The sequence below is a fragment of the Benincasa hispida genome, chromosome 1 (genome assembly GCF_009727055.1).
Source record: "Benincasa hispida cultivar B227 chromosome 1, ASM972705v1, whole genome shotgun sequence".
Lineage (NCBI taxonomy): Eukaryota > Viridiplantae > Streptophyta > Magnoliopsida > Cucurbitales > Cucurbitaceae > Benincasa > Benincasa hispida.
The window spans coordinates 57,642,955-57,662,001 of NC_052349.1; the positions used below are offsets into that span (position 1 = coordinate 57,642,955).

At 33.1% G+C, this 19,047-nt stretch overlaps 3 protein-coding genes and 1 pseudogene across 4 annotated transcripts; 2 read left to right on the top strand and 2 right to left on the bottom strand.

Moving 5' to 3' along the window:
• Nucleotides 1-466: 466 nt before the first annotated feature.
• Nucleotides 467-3,574, top strand: LOC120091061 (monoacylglycerol lipase ABHD6-like). The gene is made up of 5 exons (XM_039048871.1): nucleotides 467-783; nucleotides 1,373-1,783; nucleotides 2,683-2,772; nucleotides 2,854-2,921; nucleotides 3,033-3,574. The coding sequence occupies exons 1-5, from the start codon at nucleotides 544-546 to the stop codon at nucleotides 3,166-3,168; spliced, it is 945 nt and encodes a 314-aa protein (XP_038904799.1). The 5' UTR covers nucleotides 467-543; the 3' UTR covers nucleotides 3,169-3,574.
• On the bottom strand, nucleotides 3,345-3,463 carry LOC120070417 (annotated as a pseudogene).
• Nucleotides 3,575-14,121: 10,547 nt separating the features above from the next.
• Nucleotides 14,122-16,165, top strand: LOC120092938 (zinc-finger homeodomain protein 10-like). Its single transcript, XM_039051190.1, has 2 exons — nucleotides 14,122-14,537; nucleotides 15,561-16,165. The coding sequence occupies exons 1-2, from the start codon at nucleotides 14,201-14,203 to the stop codon at nucleotides 15,911-15,913; spliced, it is 690 nt and encodes a 229-aa protein (XP_038907118.1). The 5' UTR covers nucleotides 14,122-14,200; the 3' UTR covers nucleotides 15,914-16,165.
• An 895-nt stretch (nucleotides 16,166-17,060) lies between these two features.
• Nucleotides 17,061-18,518, bottom strand: LOC120092128 (late embryogenesis abundant protein D-29). 2 transcript variants are annotated; one of them, XM_039050344.1, is made up of 4 exons: nucleotides 18,090-18,518; nucleotides 17,844-17,953; nucleotides 17,421-17,769; nucleotides 17,061-17,313 (listed from the first exon to the last, which is right to left on the bottom strand). In XM_039050344.1, the coding sequence occupies exons 1-3, from the start codon at nucleotides 18,329-18,331 to the stop codon at nucleotides 17,441-17,443; spliced, it is 681 nt and encodes a 226-aa protein (XP_038906272.1). In that variant the 5' UTR covers nucleotides 18,332-18,518; the 3' UTR covers nucleotides 17,061-17,313; nucleotides 17,421-17,440. The 2 variants fall into 2 exon arrangements, with proteins under 2 accessions (XP_038906272.1, XP_038906279.1); XM_039050351.1 differs by having other exon boundaries at nucleotides 17,066-17,313; nucleotides 17,421-17,760; nucleotides 18,090-18,512.
• Nucleotides 18,519-19,047: the final 529 nt, after the last annotated feature.

Consider the following 19,047-nt stretch of genomic DNA (forward strand, 5'->3'; position numbering starts at 1 on the left):
ATTTACGTAAAATTTGATAAAGATAAAAGAGAAAATTTGAAATGATAGAAGATTTGGAAAGATTAAATAATATTTGAAAAATTAGTAGATTTTTAGTATTTGATATAAAATGGAAAAGTTAATTTTGTACCAAAAATTCAATGTCGATGTCGGTTGGGATGGACGGAGAAAAACTAGTATAGCGAGTTTTGGAAAAATGTCTTAATTTTGAAAAATGAAACTTAAAAGGAATTTAAAAAAAAAAAAAATCGTGGTCGGCTATTATTGAAAAATCGGTGTCTAATTTTAGGAATATAGTCTAATATTCCAAAACTGAAACACAAATGGGCCGATTGTGGTTTCGTGGAAAGCCCATATTGTAGAAGAAGCATTGTATGATAATGTAATTTTTGAATACCTAATTTCCTGAAGGCGTTGGAACCGGCCACCAACTTAAACCAACCAACTAACCAATTAATGAAGCAGCTCTCTAAGTCGAATTTAAAGGCCTTTTTCCTTCATTCCTCCAAACTTATTCCAAATTCAACTTCGAAGATCATCACCATGGTAAACTTGGTTGCAGCTCAACGCCCACTCTTACATGCTTTAATGAAGATGGCTGGCGTCGTACCTTTCTCCGTCGACATTGAGCCTGGCACCGTCATGAACTTCTGGGTCCCTCTCGAGGCTCTCCCTACGACCAAAAAAGACCAGCCCCCGAAACCACCCAAAAAACCTAAAAAGCCTGTTGTTGTCTTGATTCATGGATTTGCAGCTGAAGGTATCGTCACTTGGCAGTTCCAGGTATTAATTACATAAGTTCCAACACATGACTATGGTTAATGAATTACAAGTATATTATTCTTTTTTTTTTTTTATTTTATAATTTCTCGAATCAACTTAGCTCTATTTTTCATTAAGGTCACGTTACCAATCTATAATAAAAACTGGTGCAATCGTAATGAAATTTTATTAATAGATCAATCATAATAGACCAAAATCGCAACATAATTGGTTTCCTTTTGATTGCATTTAGTTAGAATTATGAATCTGTCACATTTACTATTATCGTTATCGTTTAAGATCAAATAACCATGGTAATGGTAACGGTGACAATTAATGTGATATATTCACATACTTTTAAGATAATAATAACAATAACGATAATGTAATTTCAAAATGCAATTAATTGATCACTTTCTGTTCATCAATCAGATTGTAGTTGTTTTTTTTATTATAGATAATTTGGAAGTGGGCGTTAGATATCTGTACAAGTACAAAACACAATTAAACAAGATAGTTAAATGAGACTCATTTTTTAATTTACCATTGATTTATTACATTTCACCTAGAATAAACATGGCTTAATATCTCATTTTCAATGCTTATTTAGGTGGGTGCTCTTTCCAAACAATACTCTGTCTACGTGCCAGACCTCATTTTCTTTGGCGGCTCCGTCACCGACAAAGCAGAGCGGTCACCGGCGTTTCAGGCGGAGTGTTTGGCAACAGGGCTGAGGAAGCTCGGGATTGAGAAATGCACGGTGGTGGGGTTCAGTTATGGTGGGATGGTGGCATTCAAATTGGCGGAGCTCAGGCCAGAATTAGTGGATGCGATGGTGGTTTCCGGTTCGATTTTGGCAATGACGGATTCAATCAGCGGCGAGACATTGCAAAGATTAGGGTTTGAGTCCTCGTCGGAGCTGTTACTTCCAACGTCGGTAAAGGGTCTAAAAGCTCTTCTCTCCGTCGCCGCTCATAAAAAACTCTGGTTTCCTGATCGACTCCATAAGGACTTTCTTGAGGTTAGTACAAATATTCCGTCTTTTTTAATTTATTTATTTTTCAAGTTTTCATATCCATAATATATATCAGACAATATTTTTATGGTTTAAGTAAATAATAATAAAGCCTAGACTGCACCTAATCTATATATATTTATATAGTGTATTTACATACCATATATTCAATTAAACGTTAAGGCTAACACAAACATATAATTCAGCCAGTTGAGAAAATTTTTCTTGTAAGAGGTAAGATCAGAAACTGAAAGTTCAAAATTGGCAGTTGGCACCAATGAGGTTTAAGATTAAAATGTAACCATTTACTTTTTAATTTATAATTTGTAATTTCTTTATATATTTCCAAGAATTTTAATTTTTTAAATTATATCCAAGCAAATCTTGATATAATTTTTGCATTTTATGTATTCATCATAATCGATAACTTCTTATAACATAAGATTATTATAAATAGTTATGAAGTAAGCTTTTTAAGGTCTCTATCTTTTCTTCAAACAATAAGCCTGTCTTCAAAACTATTAATAGTGTAACTAATAGTAATATATTTGTTTTCTACTAAAAACTAAACATAAAAGTATACCTGAACCATTATCATGAATGAAAAGAGAACTCAAAACATTAATATTATAAATTGTGGTTTCTTAACATAAAAAATGTTTAACATATATATACCTTTTTTTAAAAATAAAAAAAAAAATAATGTATAATTTAAAGGAAATAATGGTCAGAGACAAACGTTTGACTCTATAACACAATTTCAGAAACTTACAATTCAAATCAATTTTAATGAAATCATTAGCCAACCCATGAATTTCATTTGAAATTGAATTGAAGGTGATGTCCCTTTCTTTATTTTCATTTCATTATTTTTATTTTATTTTTCCAATGACGAACAATTGCAGGTGATGTTCAATAACAGGAAAGATAGAGCAGAGCTCCTTCAAGGCTTAATTATCAGTAACAAAGATACCGTAGTTCCTAAGTTTACTCAGGCAAATATTTCACATCTGAGTCTTACTTCCATTTTGTTAGAGTTAAAAACTGCTAATAATTCTTCATCAATCTCTCTGCAGAAGATACATCTTTTATGGGGCGAAAATGATCAGATTTTCAAGGTGGAGCTTGCTCAGAAACTACAAGAGTACGTATGATTTTCATTTGACATTGAATCCCAAGTTTGTTTGAATTCTAAACTATCAAATACCTATATTCAATTTAATCAAAATCTTTGATTTGATGATCTGTTCTGTAGAGAACTGGGAGACAATGCAACATTTAGAGGCATACCGAAGGCGGGTCACTTGGTTCACTTGGAACGACCTTGCGTCTACAATAGGTGTCTCAAGCACTTCCTTGCTACCATGCATTCAAATGCACAAACTAAATGAGTTGCCAAACAAATTGGCTTCTTGGTATTCTGTTTTTCCATTTTTTCAAAACAACATTCACATTTATGTGTAGATCAAATAATAGCACTTTTTTCATAGCGAATGATTTTTACCAACCTTTATCAATTCTTGATGTTTTGACAATGAGGAACAAAAATTGGTAATCCGTTTTCATCAAACTTTATCACTGCTTTTTGGTAATCAATTTTTGGACGATATCGATCCAAATAACAAATCTCTAATTGTTAAGAATATATACTATACTTGATCTTGGGCAAAAGGCCAAGAAAGGTATCCACATATCTACCTGTAATATTGGAAAGTATAACAACCAATTTATTAAATTACCTGTTGAGGACCCCAAATTAATAAAATGATTGAGCGACCTCACAATCTTTACAAGAAATACGAGTTCCTTCCTTTTATTGTCAATTGATTTTAAATGAAACTTCATGTTTATCCAATAATGCTCAACATATGAATAGGACGAGCAGAAAACAGAAGAAAAGACTTGAGTTTTTAACTCTTACTTTGAAGTTATATTTCAATAGGACATTGAAGAAATAGCTACCTTCATAGCATCGCTAACAGTCATCAGGCATGTTTTACGTCCTGGTGGCTGTTCAAAAGGAAAGTACCTAATTATTGTCCATGTTCTTCCCTTAACTCTTCAGTTCATCTGTCAGTAAACGAATGAAACAGACGTTTATAAGCAATTATGCATTAAAAAAAAATCTTAAAAAGAATTGTACTCACACGAAAAAGTTAGAATCCCTCTCCTTCCGAATTTGCCAAACTTAAATAGAACTCTAATTGCGTTTTGACCACATCACTCTACCCTGCATTTGAGCCATCCACTGCAGATCCTCATGAATATTGGAGAAATAAGTAGCTGCTAGTTTCTTCACTCCAACACATCAGAAAAAAAAAGATTGGGGATTTATCTGTGACATCAAAGCTATGAAACCCAAATGAGTATCCAGTCAAAACAGGGAAAAATTGATTCAAAGAAGATGAACTTAGAGAGGCATCATCTTGAGGGATGTTGAAAATTCCACCTTCCAAAGATCGAAAGATCCCATAATCTTTATAATCGAATAGTTTTAGAATAGAATCCCATGTTTCCTTACTAGACCCAAGAAAAGAAATTAGTGGTAGAAAGACAACCATAGATCAGAGAAATGCAGTAAGGTCTCTCCTCCATCAAATTTGACAGGAAAACCTTAGAACCTAAGTACAATTCTTTAATTATTTCCCGTGATCGTTTAAAACACAAGGCGTCGAAGAAATTTACTTATGACAAATGGTTTTGTCCGCATCTACCATCTTGTAACATTCGCCCACTAAAACAAATACATACAATGACAGATAAGGAACAAGGAAGACAAGGTCCCAGTCAATTGAAGAATTTTCCACAATGTGACAAATCAATGTACCTGATTAATCATCAAACGAAGATTATAGTAGCTTTAAAGCAACTAACTAAACATGTGTTAGTTTGAATTTGTCATTGGTTATAAACCCTTACTAAATAAATTATATTTATAATTCATCGAATCATTAATTATACTACAAGAGCATAAGTGGCAAGTATAAAGTTGAACCTTATAGAATTACGAACATGATAACGAAAGTAAATTGGATAGAAAACACTCTAACTATACTAATTTCATGGATTAAGCATACTACTTCATATTATTCACAAATTAGGGGTAGAGAAGTTCAACATTTGAAGAATCCCTTAATCATTTCAATTCACTACAAAATTATTGTAGACTACTACAAAGACTTCTCTCTTATTCTTTTAGTCTTAGATCGAGTGGTGGGAACCCAATTGAGAGGAATTTTGATGGAATTTGGATTTGAAAAGCTTGAAACACCAAAATTCAAAAACTAGAATTTTCTCTCTAAATTTTGTTTTTGTATGAAATTTTTTAAATGATTAAAATTAACTATTTATACAAAAACATCATGCAAAAAGGATTAACCTAAATTTGACACCAAATCAAATTTAATTAATGGAATTATAGGTGTTTTAAAAATAATATTAAAAAAATAGAAAATGGGAAATGTGGGATTTTCCCATTTTCTCCATTTTTAATTATTTAAAATGATTTTAACTAAAATCAAATTTTAATTTAAAATCAAGTTTTATTTTAATAAAATTAATATTAATTACTTTTATTTAAATAATTAATTAAATTAATTAATTAATTTAATTTAATATCTAATATTAAATTAATAAAACACATATTCCTAAAATGAATCCTTATTCATAATATTTAAATCAAATTTAAATATTTTAACTCTTAATTTTTTTTTTTTTGTTTAATTCGATACACTACAGGAAACCTGACTTATCCCGACGTCATATTTCGTCGAAAAAGTGTGGAAAATTCGTCGGGAGTTTGATCGGGAGAAACCCGTCGGGAGAGGATCTCCCGACGCACTTTTAAACGGCGTCGAGAGTTATGGGGGAACTCCCGATGCATTGTAGTTCGCTGGGAGTTCTTGGAACTACCGATGCTTAATATATGGCGTCGACAGTTCCAAGAACTCCCGATGTACTACAATGCGTCGGGAGTTCCCCCTAACTCCTAACGTCGTTTTAAAGTGCATCGGGGGATCCTATATGCGTGTGGAGTATCAAAATTTAATATATCGTTTGTAATTTTTTAAAATTTGATCTGAAAACCTGTAAAATATATTATACCAAATAAAGATTCACATAAACGAAAATGAAGTCCATTTTATAACAAGTAAAAAATCACAATATCCAAACGAAGTCGATACTAGAATTACAATATCCAAACAAAGTCGATAAACATTCATATAAAAAATACATAAAATAAGTAAAATCAAAACAACATCTAGAACACTTCTCGAATACAGCATTTTCAACAATTGTCCCAGCTCATGTCCGAATAGCATTTTACAATAAAACAAAAACATTGAAATGTTATATCGATAAACATCCACAACACGTTCAAACTCCAATGGTTTGAGGAATGAATATATGAAACTGGGTGTAACTTAGACTGCAGTTAAATATTGCTCTTTGCATTAATAATTTACGTTTAAAAGGAAAATAGAGAGGATCATCCCAATAAAACACATCTTCCCACACCCTCTTTTTCCTCTTCTTCCCTTCCCTTCTTTAATTTGTATTTTATCTCTAGCAACGACAACACTACTTTCTCCATATTTTGCATCTAATCACAACAACGGAGACAATAAATGACAAAGTTGTTTCTTCTTTCTTTGACAACAAACAGAGTTTTTTAGATACCAAATAAACCAAATGGAGGAAATTAAGATAAGAAAGTGAGTAAAAAAATAGTGAAGAAAAAAAACAATTAAAACAATATGTGACCCAACAAAAATTTAAAAAGCTAATCAAATTGCATTGGCAAAAAAAAAAAGGGTCATCCATACGAAAATTTTTATAAATCAACTTTGATCATCCTTACAAAAATCTCATAAAACAATATGTAATTTTAATTTAGTTGTACATGTGTGTGGTGTATTTGGCATCATTATCATCATCATTGATCAAACCATTTTGTCAATTTGTTAAAAGTTTTTTAAATATTGAGAGAGAGAAAAAATGAATGTGGCTAAAATAAGGGGCAGATGAAAGTCTAAACTCTAAAAATAGTATAGGAGAGAGCAAGAGGCAGGGAGAGAGCGAGATACCGAGAGGCGGGGAGAGAGCGAGAGGTAGGGAGAGAGCGAGATTCAGGGAGAGAGTGAGATAAAACACATCTTCCCACCCCCTCTTTTTTCTCTACTTGCCTTCCCTTCTTTAATTTGTATTTCATCTCTACCAACGACAACACTACTTTTTCCATATTTTGCTTCTAATCACAACAGCGAAGATAATAAATGACAAAGTTGCTTCTTCTTTCTTTGACAACAAACATAGTTTTTTTAGATACCAATAAACCAAATGGAGAGAATAAGAGTAGAAAGTGAGCAAAAACTAGAACAAAAGTGAGAAAAAAAAATTAAAACAATATGTGACACCAACAAAAATTTAAAAAGCTAACAAATTGCATTGGCAAAAAAAAATGGTCATCCATATAAAAATTTATAAATCAACTTTTGATCATCTTTACAAAAATGTCATAAGACAGTATGTAATTTTAATTTTAGTTGTATATGTGTGTGGTATGTGGCATCATGTAATTTTAATTTTAGTTGTATATGTGTGTGGTATGTGGCATCATTATCATCATCATTGATCAAACCATTTTGTCAATTTGTTAAAAGTTTTTCAAATATTTGAGAAGAGAGAGAAAATGAAGATAGTACAGGGAGAAAGCGAGAGGAGGGAGAGAGCAAGATAAAACACATTCTCCTACCCCCTCTTTTTTCTCTACTTCCCTTCCTTTCTTTAATTTGTATTTCATCTCTACCAACGACAACACTAACTTTCTCCATATTTTGCTTCTAATCACAAAAACAGAGACAATAAATGACAAAGTTGTTTCTTATTTCTTTGACAACAAACAGAGTTTTTTAGATACCAAATAAACCAAATGGAGAGAATAAGAGTAAGAAAGTGAGCAAAAACTAGAACAAAAGTGAGAAAAAAAATGTGTGACGCCAACAAAAATTTAAAAAGCTAATCAAATTGCATTGGCAAAAAAAAAAAGGTAATCCATACAAAAATTTATAAATCAATCCTTACAAAAATCTCATAAAAAAATATGTAATTTTAATTTTAGTTGTATATGTGTGTGGTATGTGGCATCATTATCATCATTATTGATCAAACCATTTTGGCAACTATGTTCAAGCCCCGGAATCAGTTCTTCAGGGAGCAATCTCTTTACTTATCCCTACTTCGGGAAATGAGTAAATTCCATCTTGTGGATTGAGTTCCCAGCTCCCAGATCAGACAAGTCCCCAAAAAGGTAGGAATGTTGAGTTGGAAATCTAGCCACCCTCACCCATACTAATCAAAGGACCACCCTTAAAGGTAGGAGTTCCTAAAACACTTGGGATTGAGGTCGTGTCACCTATGGTCGTTTAGGTGAGATGTAAATCTTTATTATCAACGGCATTATACAGAGTCTAGTCATCTCGTGGTCCGGTCTTATACAAACTCTTTGTATTGGACACTCACGCTCACACGTCTCCACATGAATGGTCAGGATCTACCATCGGTAGTAGTTCACAACACTTGCAAACCTCTACAAAGTGGGCTGTATTCGTAATGTCATCAGGATCAGGTATCCCACCTTAATCCTTATACTACAAACCTATTTAGGTTATCACTTAAGGCATGATCCACTTGAATATCACATATACATGCTTAAGTTCATATAAGATAACCATGGAGCTTTGTTTATTGGATATGAGTAAATGCTAGAATGAAATAACAGTTATTTTATTCATCATCAAATAATGTGTAACATTACAAACAATAAGACTTTGGAAAATTAGGACACCAATCCCAAAACAATGTGCGGGTGTGATCCTTATCTATACAAAACAACAAACAATTTGTTAGTTATATGTGTCATTCATCTTAAAACCAAGTAAATTTTGATGTAATACACTAACCTTGATGGACTCAAACACGTCTCACACTATTGTTTTGGTTGGGAGTGAGTACTACACTCTGACCTCAAGAATCAAAATACGACATGTCCATTGAGTTGGGTTGAAACTTTTTCAACAACTGTTGAAATGATCTCATATGCCCACACCTACCATAATTCATAAACGATTTTAAGACAAGCATAAGTAGTAAGTGACATGACACTACAATTAGTAGATCTCCTATGGCCAATGAATGGATATTACCTGGAAAGCATAAGGAAACCCCAGTATGTTGTACTTGTCGATGTAGTTCTTATTAATCTTGGACCTTTTTTTGTAGTTCTCAGACTTGCCACTTAATCTTTTTTGTAGTCCAAGTAACATCATCTCCTACAACACATTTCCCCAATCCATGGAGTTGAAGTAATCTAAATCCTCCACGTCAATTAATAAGGTCTTGTCGACATTGGTCCTCGTCTTCTCCCATCCCATCATAGCCAATTCAGTGTAGTAGACCAATGTCATCTTCACTGCATCCATATCATTCTCAAACTCCATCTATTTCTTAGAGATTCAGTTCCTTCAGCCCTCCTGACAACTACTGGATTAGGTGACCACCACAGTCTTGTCACCAATAGGAAGTCTTCTTTGGTGAATGTTACAACTGTACCATTCAAATCGAATGTCATTGAATTATTTCTATGGTCTTTAACCTCCATCAATAGAATGTAATGGACCAATGGACTGTTAAAGATAATATCCATGTCCACAAATTACCCAAATACAGTCTTCCTGAAGAAGGTAAGCTGAGAGGGAGTAATTTCACAATCTTGTTAGTCGTCCCAATGTGAGAGGATAGGCTGGTCGCTTGGCCTGGGAAACGATCATGAGGAGGAATCTTGAATTGTCTAGCCATACTGCATTAAATAACAAAAAAAAAAGGAAAAATAAGAATTCTATTCAATACTCAATACGGGATGCACGCTCCTCGATGCACGATACAGGATACTCGATTTATCGATAGCCGATACATGCTACATGGTATCCCTTACTCGCTACATTACAAGTGATTAGATGGTCGATTATCGAGCATTCGATTTGATTTTCCACCTTCATGCATTATCCAACTCAAACCCTAAATTCTAGATGGTCCGAAATAACAAAAATTTGAAAACTGAAACGAAATAAACTCGAAGTCCAGCCAAACATGCAAGAAATGAAACCTGTGTCGGTCGAGTATCGAGTAACATACAAGCGCATATTGAGGAACATGATGCAGAGATAGTCGAGTTTTGAGTGAATGATGCCAAAATACAAAAGACGAGAAGAATGTTACCTAATGATAGTCAAGTTCCGAGTGAATGATGCCAAATTAAAAATAAGAAAAAGAATGTTACCTGATGCAGAGATAGTGGAGTTTCGAGTAGAGATATCCAATTTTCCCACGGGGATGGGGATTCTCCAATTAGGCGGAGAATGGGGAAGGGAGTGGGAGGGAAAAAATTCCCCGTGAGCCAAATGGGGACGGGGACAGGGAATGCATTCCCCATCTCCGCCCCTGATCCCGTCCCCGCCTTGTTCCCCGTCCCTGCCCCAATTAGCTTCTACATATTAGTTAGTATAGTTATCTAATGTTATGTTATTATTATTATTATGAAAATTTTATATTTAAATTTCAAATTTGATTATTTATTGGAAAAGATAATGAATATGTTTAAATTAAACATTTAAATCTTGATTATATATGTAAATAATTTAATTTATATTTCTTTCTTTCTACTAAAAAAATTAATTAGTTTTTTTAAGTCAAAATTTGAGTAATTTATCTTTAAATTCAAATTGTCACACTAAACTAACCATAACAAAAAAATTAGTGATAAAATTAATTATTTAATTAAAATTTGCTCATATTAAAGATTTAAATTAATTATTATTTTTTTAAAAAAAAAAGGTAACAGGAAAAAATTCCCCGCGAGGAACCCGATCCCCGCAAATTCTTCGTGGGGAGTCCCCACCCCGATCCTCGTGGAGAATTTCACGAGATGAGGAATGAAATAGGGAGCGGGGATGGGGTGGGGAATGGTATCCCCGGCCCCACCCCGTGGACATCTTAGTTTCGAGTGTAGAGGTGTTGTCATCGAAGGATATACAATCGAATGAACAGAGAGAATAGTCTGAGCTCGTGGGAAGTGGTGAAATAATGGACTTCAAACACCTTCAAACGGGTTATGAATTCAAAATAATTGAGTATAAAGTAATCGAGCATCAAGTATGACGTTGATATGATCAAGTATACACGTAACGATTGCAGCCATATCGAGTGACCATGAAGCTGGATATCGAGTGACCTTCAAACGAGTTATGAATTCAAAATAATCGAGTATAAAGTAATCGAACATCGAGTATGACGTGGATATGATTGAGTATATACGTGTCGATTGCAACCATGTCGAGTGACCATGAAGTTGGGTATCGAGTGACCATGCATCAAGGAACGTGTGACGAGCCATCGAGAATCGAGTAAATTCGTATTGGCAGGCACGAGGGGTGCATCTCAAGGGCGAATTAGTAAAATCACATGCTTATGACGTAAGCAGAAGGTCACTTTCCATTACTTTCTCTACAGGAGGCCATTTTTCATTTGAGCCTTCCAAATGAGGCCGTCCATACAAAAAACCCTTTCTCTACGAAGGTTTCTTATTTTTTTTATATTTATTTATATAATATTTAATTAAACTTATTCAATGTCATTTCATATATGTTATATATCAATGACATTTAAAAACGTTCGTAAAATAACATAAATCCAAAATTAGCATTTTTTCCCAAAAAAAAAAGTACATTTTTTTTTTTTTATTTATGACACTTTTTGCCTTCCACATCAATTTGGCTATCCCATTATGTCATAAAAATCCACTTTTATTGTAGTGAAAGTTTCATTTTGATTAGATAAAGGGAGAATAACTATCTCAATTGAAGGAACTCTAATTACAGAGGACCTTTAAGTGGAAACGGATTGTCCAAACTCCATTATGAAATAACTTATACATTTACAGTTATATAGAATAAATTATGCATTATAAACTAAATTACAAAATACTTTGAAAGTAAAAACTAAGGATAAGAGTGATTGTACCTTTGAAGAACCCTTCTTCAAGATAATCCCTCTATCGTTCACGAACGCATCGAACAACACGATCTCCCTCGAACAGCAACGAGAAACAACTTGATCCTTGAACAAAAGAAACACTACCACAAGATTACCTTGGTATTCTCGATGTAAGATCAGGAGTGGTGGGCTTTGGCTTATTTTGGTTAGAGGGTTGATTTAGAGTGAAGGAGAAAGAATGATCGAGTAAACGACAGGACTATCGTGTAGATGAGAAAGTCTATCGCATAGACTAGCTACTCATTCGTTTAGTCTCTGAAACTATCATGTGATAACTCGATTGCTAATAGTATCTTTTGTGTGAGATTTTTTTCATAGAATAATTAGAAAACAAATTTTTGTTTTTATTCCACTTTGCCATAAAATCGTATAACTACCCACTAAGGGTGGTTATTGTGCAAAATATTTTTAATTATCAAATAATTAATAAATATAAATAAATAAATATGATAATTAACTTTTCATATTATATTTATAACCTATAGTTTTAATATTGCATCGTATACAATATATAGTTCTTTTTCTTTATTTATGGCTTTGATTATAAATCATATTTATATTAAATTTAATAACTATGAATCTTATTCATAGAAAATATATTTGAATCATATTCAAATATTGTTCCTCCAATCAAACAATAATGTATCAAATACATTATATCAATTATATTACATATAATTGAATTAATTTAATTATACCATATATAATCAAATTTCCTCTTATTAATTTGAACATTTCAAATTAACCCAAAAAACTGATTCTCAACTTGAATCCATTGAACTACCAAGGGAACCTTATGGACCTGTAGCTTGAAACTCCAACAGTACGTGAATAACTAACTAAACTCTTTAATTACATTATCCACCATCGTTAACATTCAGACACTCCATTAAAGACCGACAGCTGCACTCTTCGTACTACAAATATATTTTTGTATCCATTGGATATAACCAATCAACAATATGATGACCCTTCACAAAAAGTATAGTTGAGCCAAATTACCGTTTTACCCCTATAGTTACATCCAATTCCTTAAGTACCATTGATCTCTCTAATGAACAATAGATTATAGTTCCACTATGACTAAACCTCTCTGGGTCCAAGAGAGGGTGTGAAGTCACATTGTTCAATCCCCAGAATCAGTTCTTAAGGGAGTAATTTATCTACTTACCCCTGCCTCAGGGAAGGAGTGAATTCCATCTTGTGTAGTCGAGTTCCCAACTCCTCAATTAGATGAATCCCAAAATAGTAAGCTTGTTGAGTCGACGATCTGGCCACTCTCATCCATGCAAATCAAAGGACCGCCCTCATAAGTAGGAGTTCACAACTCATTTAGGATTAAGGTCATGTTACCTATGGTCATCCTAGTGAAATGAATGTCTCAATTTTGAACGACGTTATATAACGAGACTAAACATTTTGTGGTCCGGTCTTATACAAACTTCTTTATATAGAATATCCCCCACTCATATGTCTAATACATGAATGATCAGGATCAGATCATTTGTAGCACTTTACAACATTTGTAACATCTACAAAGCGGACCATACTTGTAGTGTCACTAGGACAAGGTCCCGGCCTTATCTATATACTACAGACCATTTAGGTTATCACTTAAAACATGATCCACTTGTATGTCTCCACATACATGTTTAAGTTACAACGATAACCATGGATCTTAGTTTATTGGTTTGTGGTTAATGTAACTAAAATATTAAATGTTTCATAGACTAAAGTGAATAAAATATCATCTATTATAAAACACAAAATGTTGTTCATACAAATGTTTACAAACTACAGAATCCTACAAGATTTAAGACATCCACTCTAATATCAATATGTTAGTATGAGTCTTTTTGGATGAAACCAAAACCAAGTATTTTGCAGTATTTTAAAGTTGGCAAGAAATGTTTGGTTTTTAGTGGAATCTGGTGAAATTTAACATTTAGCATCTAAAACATCAAAATCAGAGAGCGAAAGAAGTGGATGCTCTCTATGCCCCATTATTAATCAATTTATTAATTAATTTCGGGAACAGAAACGCGTGTGAAATGAATAATTATTTGCTTGATTGGGGGATGAAATTAAACTTTTTTTATCAAAAATAATATATATGTATATATAATTAATTAAGTATTAGGGACATGAAAACTAGGCTGAGAAAAGATCTAACAAGATATTATATTTAAATTAGTAGATCTCATTAATTTAATCTAAAATGGGAAACCAAAGAAAGAGATGAAGAAAAAAGAAGAAGCTTAGCTGTTTAGACCCAAAAAGAACCCCAATCCACACAACCTTATTCAATTCATAATGGATTTAAAAAACCAACAACAAACCACATCCTCACCTGATCATCACCTTCCTTTTCAATATTCCCTTAGACCCACAACAGATCATCCTCCTCTCAACCCAGATCCCGCCGCTCCTTCCCCGTCGTCTCCGGTTTGGTACCGTCAATGCTTGAAGAACCACGCTGTGAAGACTGGTGGCCACGTGCTCGACGGCTGTGGTGAGTTTATGCCGAGTGGGGAAGAGGGTACTCCTGATAGCTTCAAGTGCGCCGCCTGCGAATGCCACCGGAGTTTCCACCGGAGAGTATTGGAAGAGGAGGATATAACCAACGGCCGCCTTAACCTCCTAACTTACGGTATGTTTCATTTAAGTTAAAGCTTAAACACTTTGTTATTCCTCCAACCAAAGTTTACAAAATAACCAAAATACTTAAATTCCAATTAACCATTTAGTCTTTATATTTTTTCAATTGGTAACAAATTAGTCCTAGTCCACATAATTTACACATTGTAATGATTTAGTCTTTATCATAAAATATATTAGTATGATTTAATAAATATTTTACATATATAGAATGATTAACTTATTGAGAATTAAATTTATTTATAAACTATAGAGAACTGAGACGTTATGTAATAAAAGTTGGCACTTAATTTTCACAATAGAAACTAAATCGTTACAAATTGTAAAGTATATGGACCAAAAATCATTTTTTATTAAAGTTTAGGACTAGATTATTACAAATTTGAAAGTACAAAGACCAAATCGTTACTAACTAAAATTTAAGTCATGAAAATTTAGAAACAAAAGTATTTTTTAACCGTGTAAATATTATTATTATTTTTTAATCTCGAGGTTGATAGTACAAGCACATATTAGTTGAGTTATGCTAATTTTGACAATATTATTATACAAAAATATCCTACAATTTTGAAATAGTTTGGGAATGAAATTTTTTTTATTTTAGATCGAGAGAATCTGAACATATTAGACTTTAGAGAAGGCTAAGTTATACAAAAATATCCTACAATTTTGAAATAGTTTGGGAATGGAAATCTTCACACGTGTAACTTGTAAAAATCGAATACACAAACTATTTTCAAAATGTAATCTTGATGAAGTGTTTATATCGATTCACTTATAATAATTTAGAAGTCTAATTGAAATAATTAATACATTTAACAAAAATTCAAAGCTTAGGTTTATCCAATTATTTTTACATAGTTTAAATTGATACAATTCCAAAATTTAGAAAATACATTAAAAATTTTCATAATTATTATATATAGAAGGTAAGACAACAGGAAATACATTCTGAGTTAGTATACACATTAATCGGTTATTCATATCATATTGATTTAACATTTGGTTCTATCAGGGCCACCACCATACAATTTCCATTTCAATGGCAACAATAATAACCAGTGCACTCCTTGGAGTCGTGTTGCTCCGGCGATGATGACGTTCGGCGGTTCAGCGGAAGCCCCAGCAGAGTCGTCGAGCGACGGTGCAGAAGCATCGGGAAAGCGGAAGAAGCGGTTTAGGACAAAGTTCAGCGGAGAACAGAAGGCTAAGATGATGGAGTTAGCCAACAAGCTGGGATGGAAGATTCAGAAGGATGATGAGCAACAAGTGCATCAATTCTGCAACGAAATTGGGATAAAAAAACTAAATTTTAAGGTCTGGATGCACAACAACAAACAACCCACCAATAACAATTCATCAGGATAAGAATTTCTTTCTTTAAAACAAGGTTAAACTTTCCATTCAATATTTACAAATTTTTATTATAGTGATAATAAGAATCACAGGCTATGTTTGGTCAAAATTGTTACTCCATTATATGATTGATAACTGAGTAATATTTTCTCCATTGTATCATATCAGCAACCTCAGCAACATGTTTTTCAAAATGTCAGGTATGATGCCAAACATAATGTTACATGACAAACATATTCTGCATAATACTTTTTTCTTATCTTACGTGTGTGTATAGAGTCTTATTAGAAAGATGTGTTTGAGCTTAGAAATTTTCTAAACCTCAACTTTCATGTGTGATTAAAAATTTTATATTTCCTTATTGAGATTTTGTTCCGACACTCAAATTAGATTTGATTTCTAAACCTCAACTTTCATGTGTGATTAAAAATTTTATATTTCCTTCTTGAGATTTTGTTCCGACACTCGAATTAGATTTGGTTGAATTGTTGTGAATGTAACAAATCACTGGGAGCAGTTTTTTTATTGATCCTATCTCGATATCTAATAATTTAGAATTAGTTACTTACAAAGGCTTGAGGTGGTTATTATAGAAGAGATGAAGTTCCTTCGAAGAAGAGAGTTTGGTTGATGAGAATGTTTGCTCAAAAAGTTTTAAAAGAAAGAGCAAAATAAGTACCCACTTATTGCCTCTTTTAATAATAGATTAAGCAAAAAAGATATACTTAGTTAAATGATACAACGCCTTATTTTCTCCGACCACCATATCCTCATGCCAAACGCTAGTTATTCTTCCAAGACTATACGTGCTACCTTCTAAATTACTAGTTTCTCGCATCTTTCATAGAATATCACACATGCATATTGTCGAAAAGATAATCAACAACTATGGTTAGAATCCATATAACTTCAAAGAAAGATGTGGGAAATTGAAAAGGAGAGGAAAAATTGTTTGGTTGATTTGGAAAAATACTCGAGTGGTATCTAGATTTTAAGTAGTGTTTTCGATCTTTTAAATTGTTTAGGTGATTTAAAAAAATAATAGAAGATAATAGTAGATTTTAGGTAGTGTTCTCGACTTTGTTAAATTGTTTGGGAATTTGAAAAAAATACTGAAGTTGTTAGGAATGATTTTTGACCGAAGAACACAATCGACACGAGCAAACATACAGAAACAATATAGTAAAAAAGATGGCCAGATTCGGATCTAAAAGTAGCAACCTAAGAGAAGGCTGGCTTCAACATACGATGCATGAAACAAACGCCACAAAACAGAACTAAACACTTCAACTAATATTTTATTGAACACCAAAACAAAAAACACATCCATTATAACTCAAATCTCTAGACCGAACAATAAAATCAAAATAAAAATCAATACGATTAAAAAAAAAAAAAAAAAGGCCATAAACCAAAATTTTTATCTATTTTAAACAATTTTATGACGTGTGAAAAAAAGTTATTAACTAATAATAATTATCTAATCGTATCACATAAGACTTTATAAATTATCANAAACCAAAAAGCGACGTGTCGTGTTCACAGCTCGGCAGTCTTCTCCCTAATTCTATACCCAATTTCCCCGGCGCTCTTTGACGCCATCTCTTTAGCAGCTACGCAGTTCACATTCTCTTTCGCCGCCTTAAATTTCTGTCCCACCTCGTTTTTCGCCGCCTCATACACCTCCGCCGCCTTGTCTTTCCCATCCACCAACGTCTCTTTCGCCTTCGTTTTAATATCGCTCGCCTTCTCCGTCGCTGTCCCGATCACATCCCCTGACTTGCTCTTCAGGTTGCCCGCCGCATCCGAAGCAGCCTTCACCGCTTCCCCCGCTTTCTCAGATGCGTAATTCGATGCATCTGATAATTCTTTTTCCAATTCTTTATTCTGATAATGTGTTTAAAAAGAAAACAAAAAAAAAAAAAAAAAAAAAGAAATTTACCTGAAGCTGCTGTGCTAACTTTTTCTGTGGTTTTTGTGGCTGCATCCCCTGCTTTATCCACCACGTAGTGGGCCGTCTCTTTCAATTCTTCTCCGTTAAATCCTAATCCCCTGTTCAAATTACCAAACCTCTAGGTTTAAAAACAAAATCATCTTAAAGATAAAATTCATAACTAAATTCAGGCGTATTTAAATAAAAAATAATTCCATTGAAAGAATAAAGGATGAAAAAAATGAAGAAAATTACTTGGAAATCTTGCCGTAAGCCCAGTTGGACCACGACTCAGCATTTTCCTTAGCATCGTGGAAAACGTCGGAAGCCCCAGATTTTACTGCTTCGGCTTTCTCATCAAGACTTGTATCTTTAGTAATTTCACTAACATTATCCTTCACATCTTGCAAGGCTTCTTCACCCATTCCCCTGCATTTATCCGCCACCAACAACAGCCATACAACCGCCACCACAGACAACATGCTTGTCCTCCCCATTATTATTTGTTATTTTAATTAATTTGTCTTTTTTTTTTTTTTTAATTATAACTCTCTGTTTCCGATCTCCACTAACCAAAAAAAAATTGAAAAAGAAAAGGATGGAGTGGAGATTGCGGGGGTGAAATTACGGTGTTTATGGGTTTGGGTAATTGGGGAGAGAGATATATAACGTGCGGTTGGGAGGTTTTTCAGACAGAAGCCGGTGAGGGGAGACGGTTACGTGGCCTGTTATTGTAACAGACGTGGCGGTTATTTACCTCGTCGTCTCTTGATTACGTGGCGTGTTGATTCCGGGTAATACGACACGTGTTGATATTACTTGGACCCCACCTTTCTCGTTTCATTTTTACTTCTTCCTATTGCACCAAATCAGCTTATCCATTCGTCTCTATTTTTTTTTTTTTTAATATACTTACGAGGTGTTTACTAATTTGAAGGAATAAGACATATTGTGAGCGACATATTTTTTAATCTTATTTACCTATTCACCAACATCGAAAATGGAATGGAATATTTTGATCCTCATCATTTTAGAAGGTTTATTATGATTCCTATATTTTCAAATTTTAGTACATTTTGATTTTTATGTTTTTTAAAAAATTGATTATTTTTTAAGGATCAAAATGATTTCTTTTTTACAGTTGAATGATGAAAATAAACTAAAAGTTAAAAATACAATGATTAAAATGAACTAATGATTAGAATGAACAAAA

Bases quoted from the DNA above. Each gene is read 5' to 3' on its own strand.
- LOC120092938 (XM_039051190.1), top strand. From the start codon at position 14,201: ATGGATTTAAAAAACCAACAACAAACCACATCCTCACCTGATCATCAC. The intron at 14,538-15,560 runs GTATGTTTCATT...TGGTTCTATCAG, and splicing joins CCTTAACCTCCTAACTTACG to GGCCACCACCATACAATTTC.
- LOC120091061 (XM_039048871.1), top strand. From the start codon at position 544: ATGGTAAACTTGGTTGCAGCTCAACGCCCACTCTTACATGCTTTAATG. The intron at 784-1,372 runs GTATTAATTACA...ATGCTTATTTAG, and splicing joins TCGTCACTTGGCAGTTCCAG to GTGGGTGCTCTTTCCAAACA. The intron at 2,773-2,853 runs GCAAATATTTCA...ATCTCTCTGCAG, and splicing joins TAGTTCCTAAGTTTACTCAG to AAGATACATCTTTTATGGGG.
- LOC120092128 (XM_039050344.1), bottom strand. From the start codon at position 18,331: ATGGGGAGGACAAGCATGTTGTCTGTGGTGGCGGTTGTATGGCTGTTG. The intron at 17,954-18,089 runs GTAATTTTCTTC...TAATTTGAACAG, and splicing joins GCTTACGGCAAGATTTCCAA to GGGATTAGGATTTAACGGAG. The intron at 17,770-17,843 runs GTAAATTTCTTT...AATTGGAAAAAG, and splicing joins AGTTAGCACAGCAGCTTCAG to AATTATCAGATGCATCGAAT.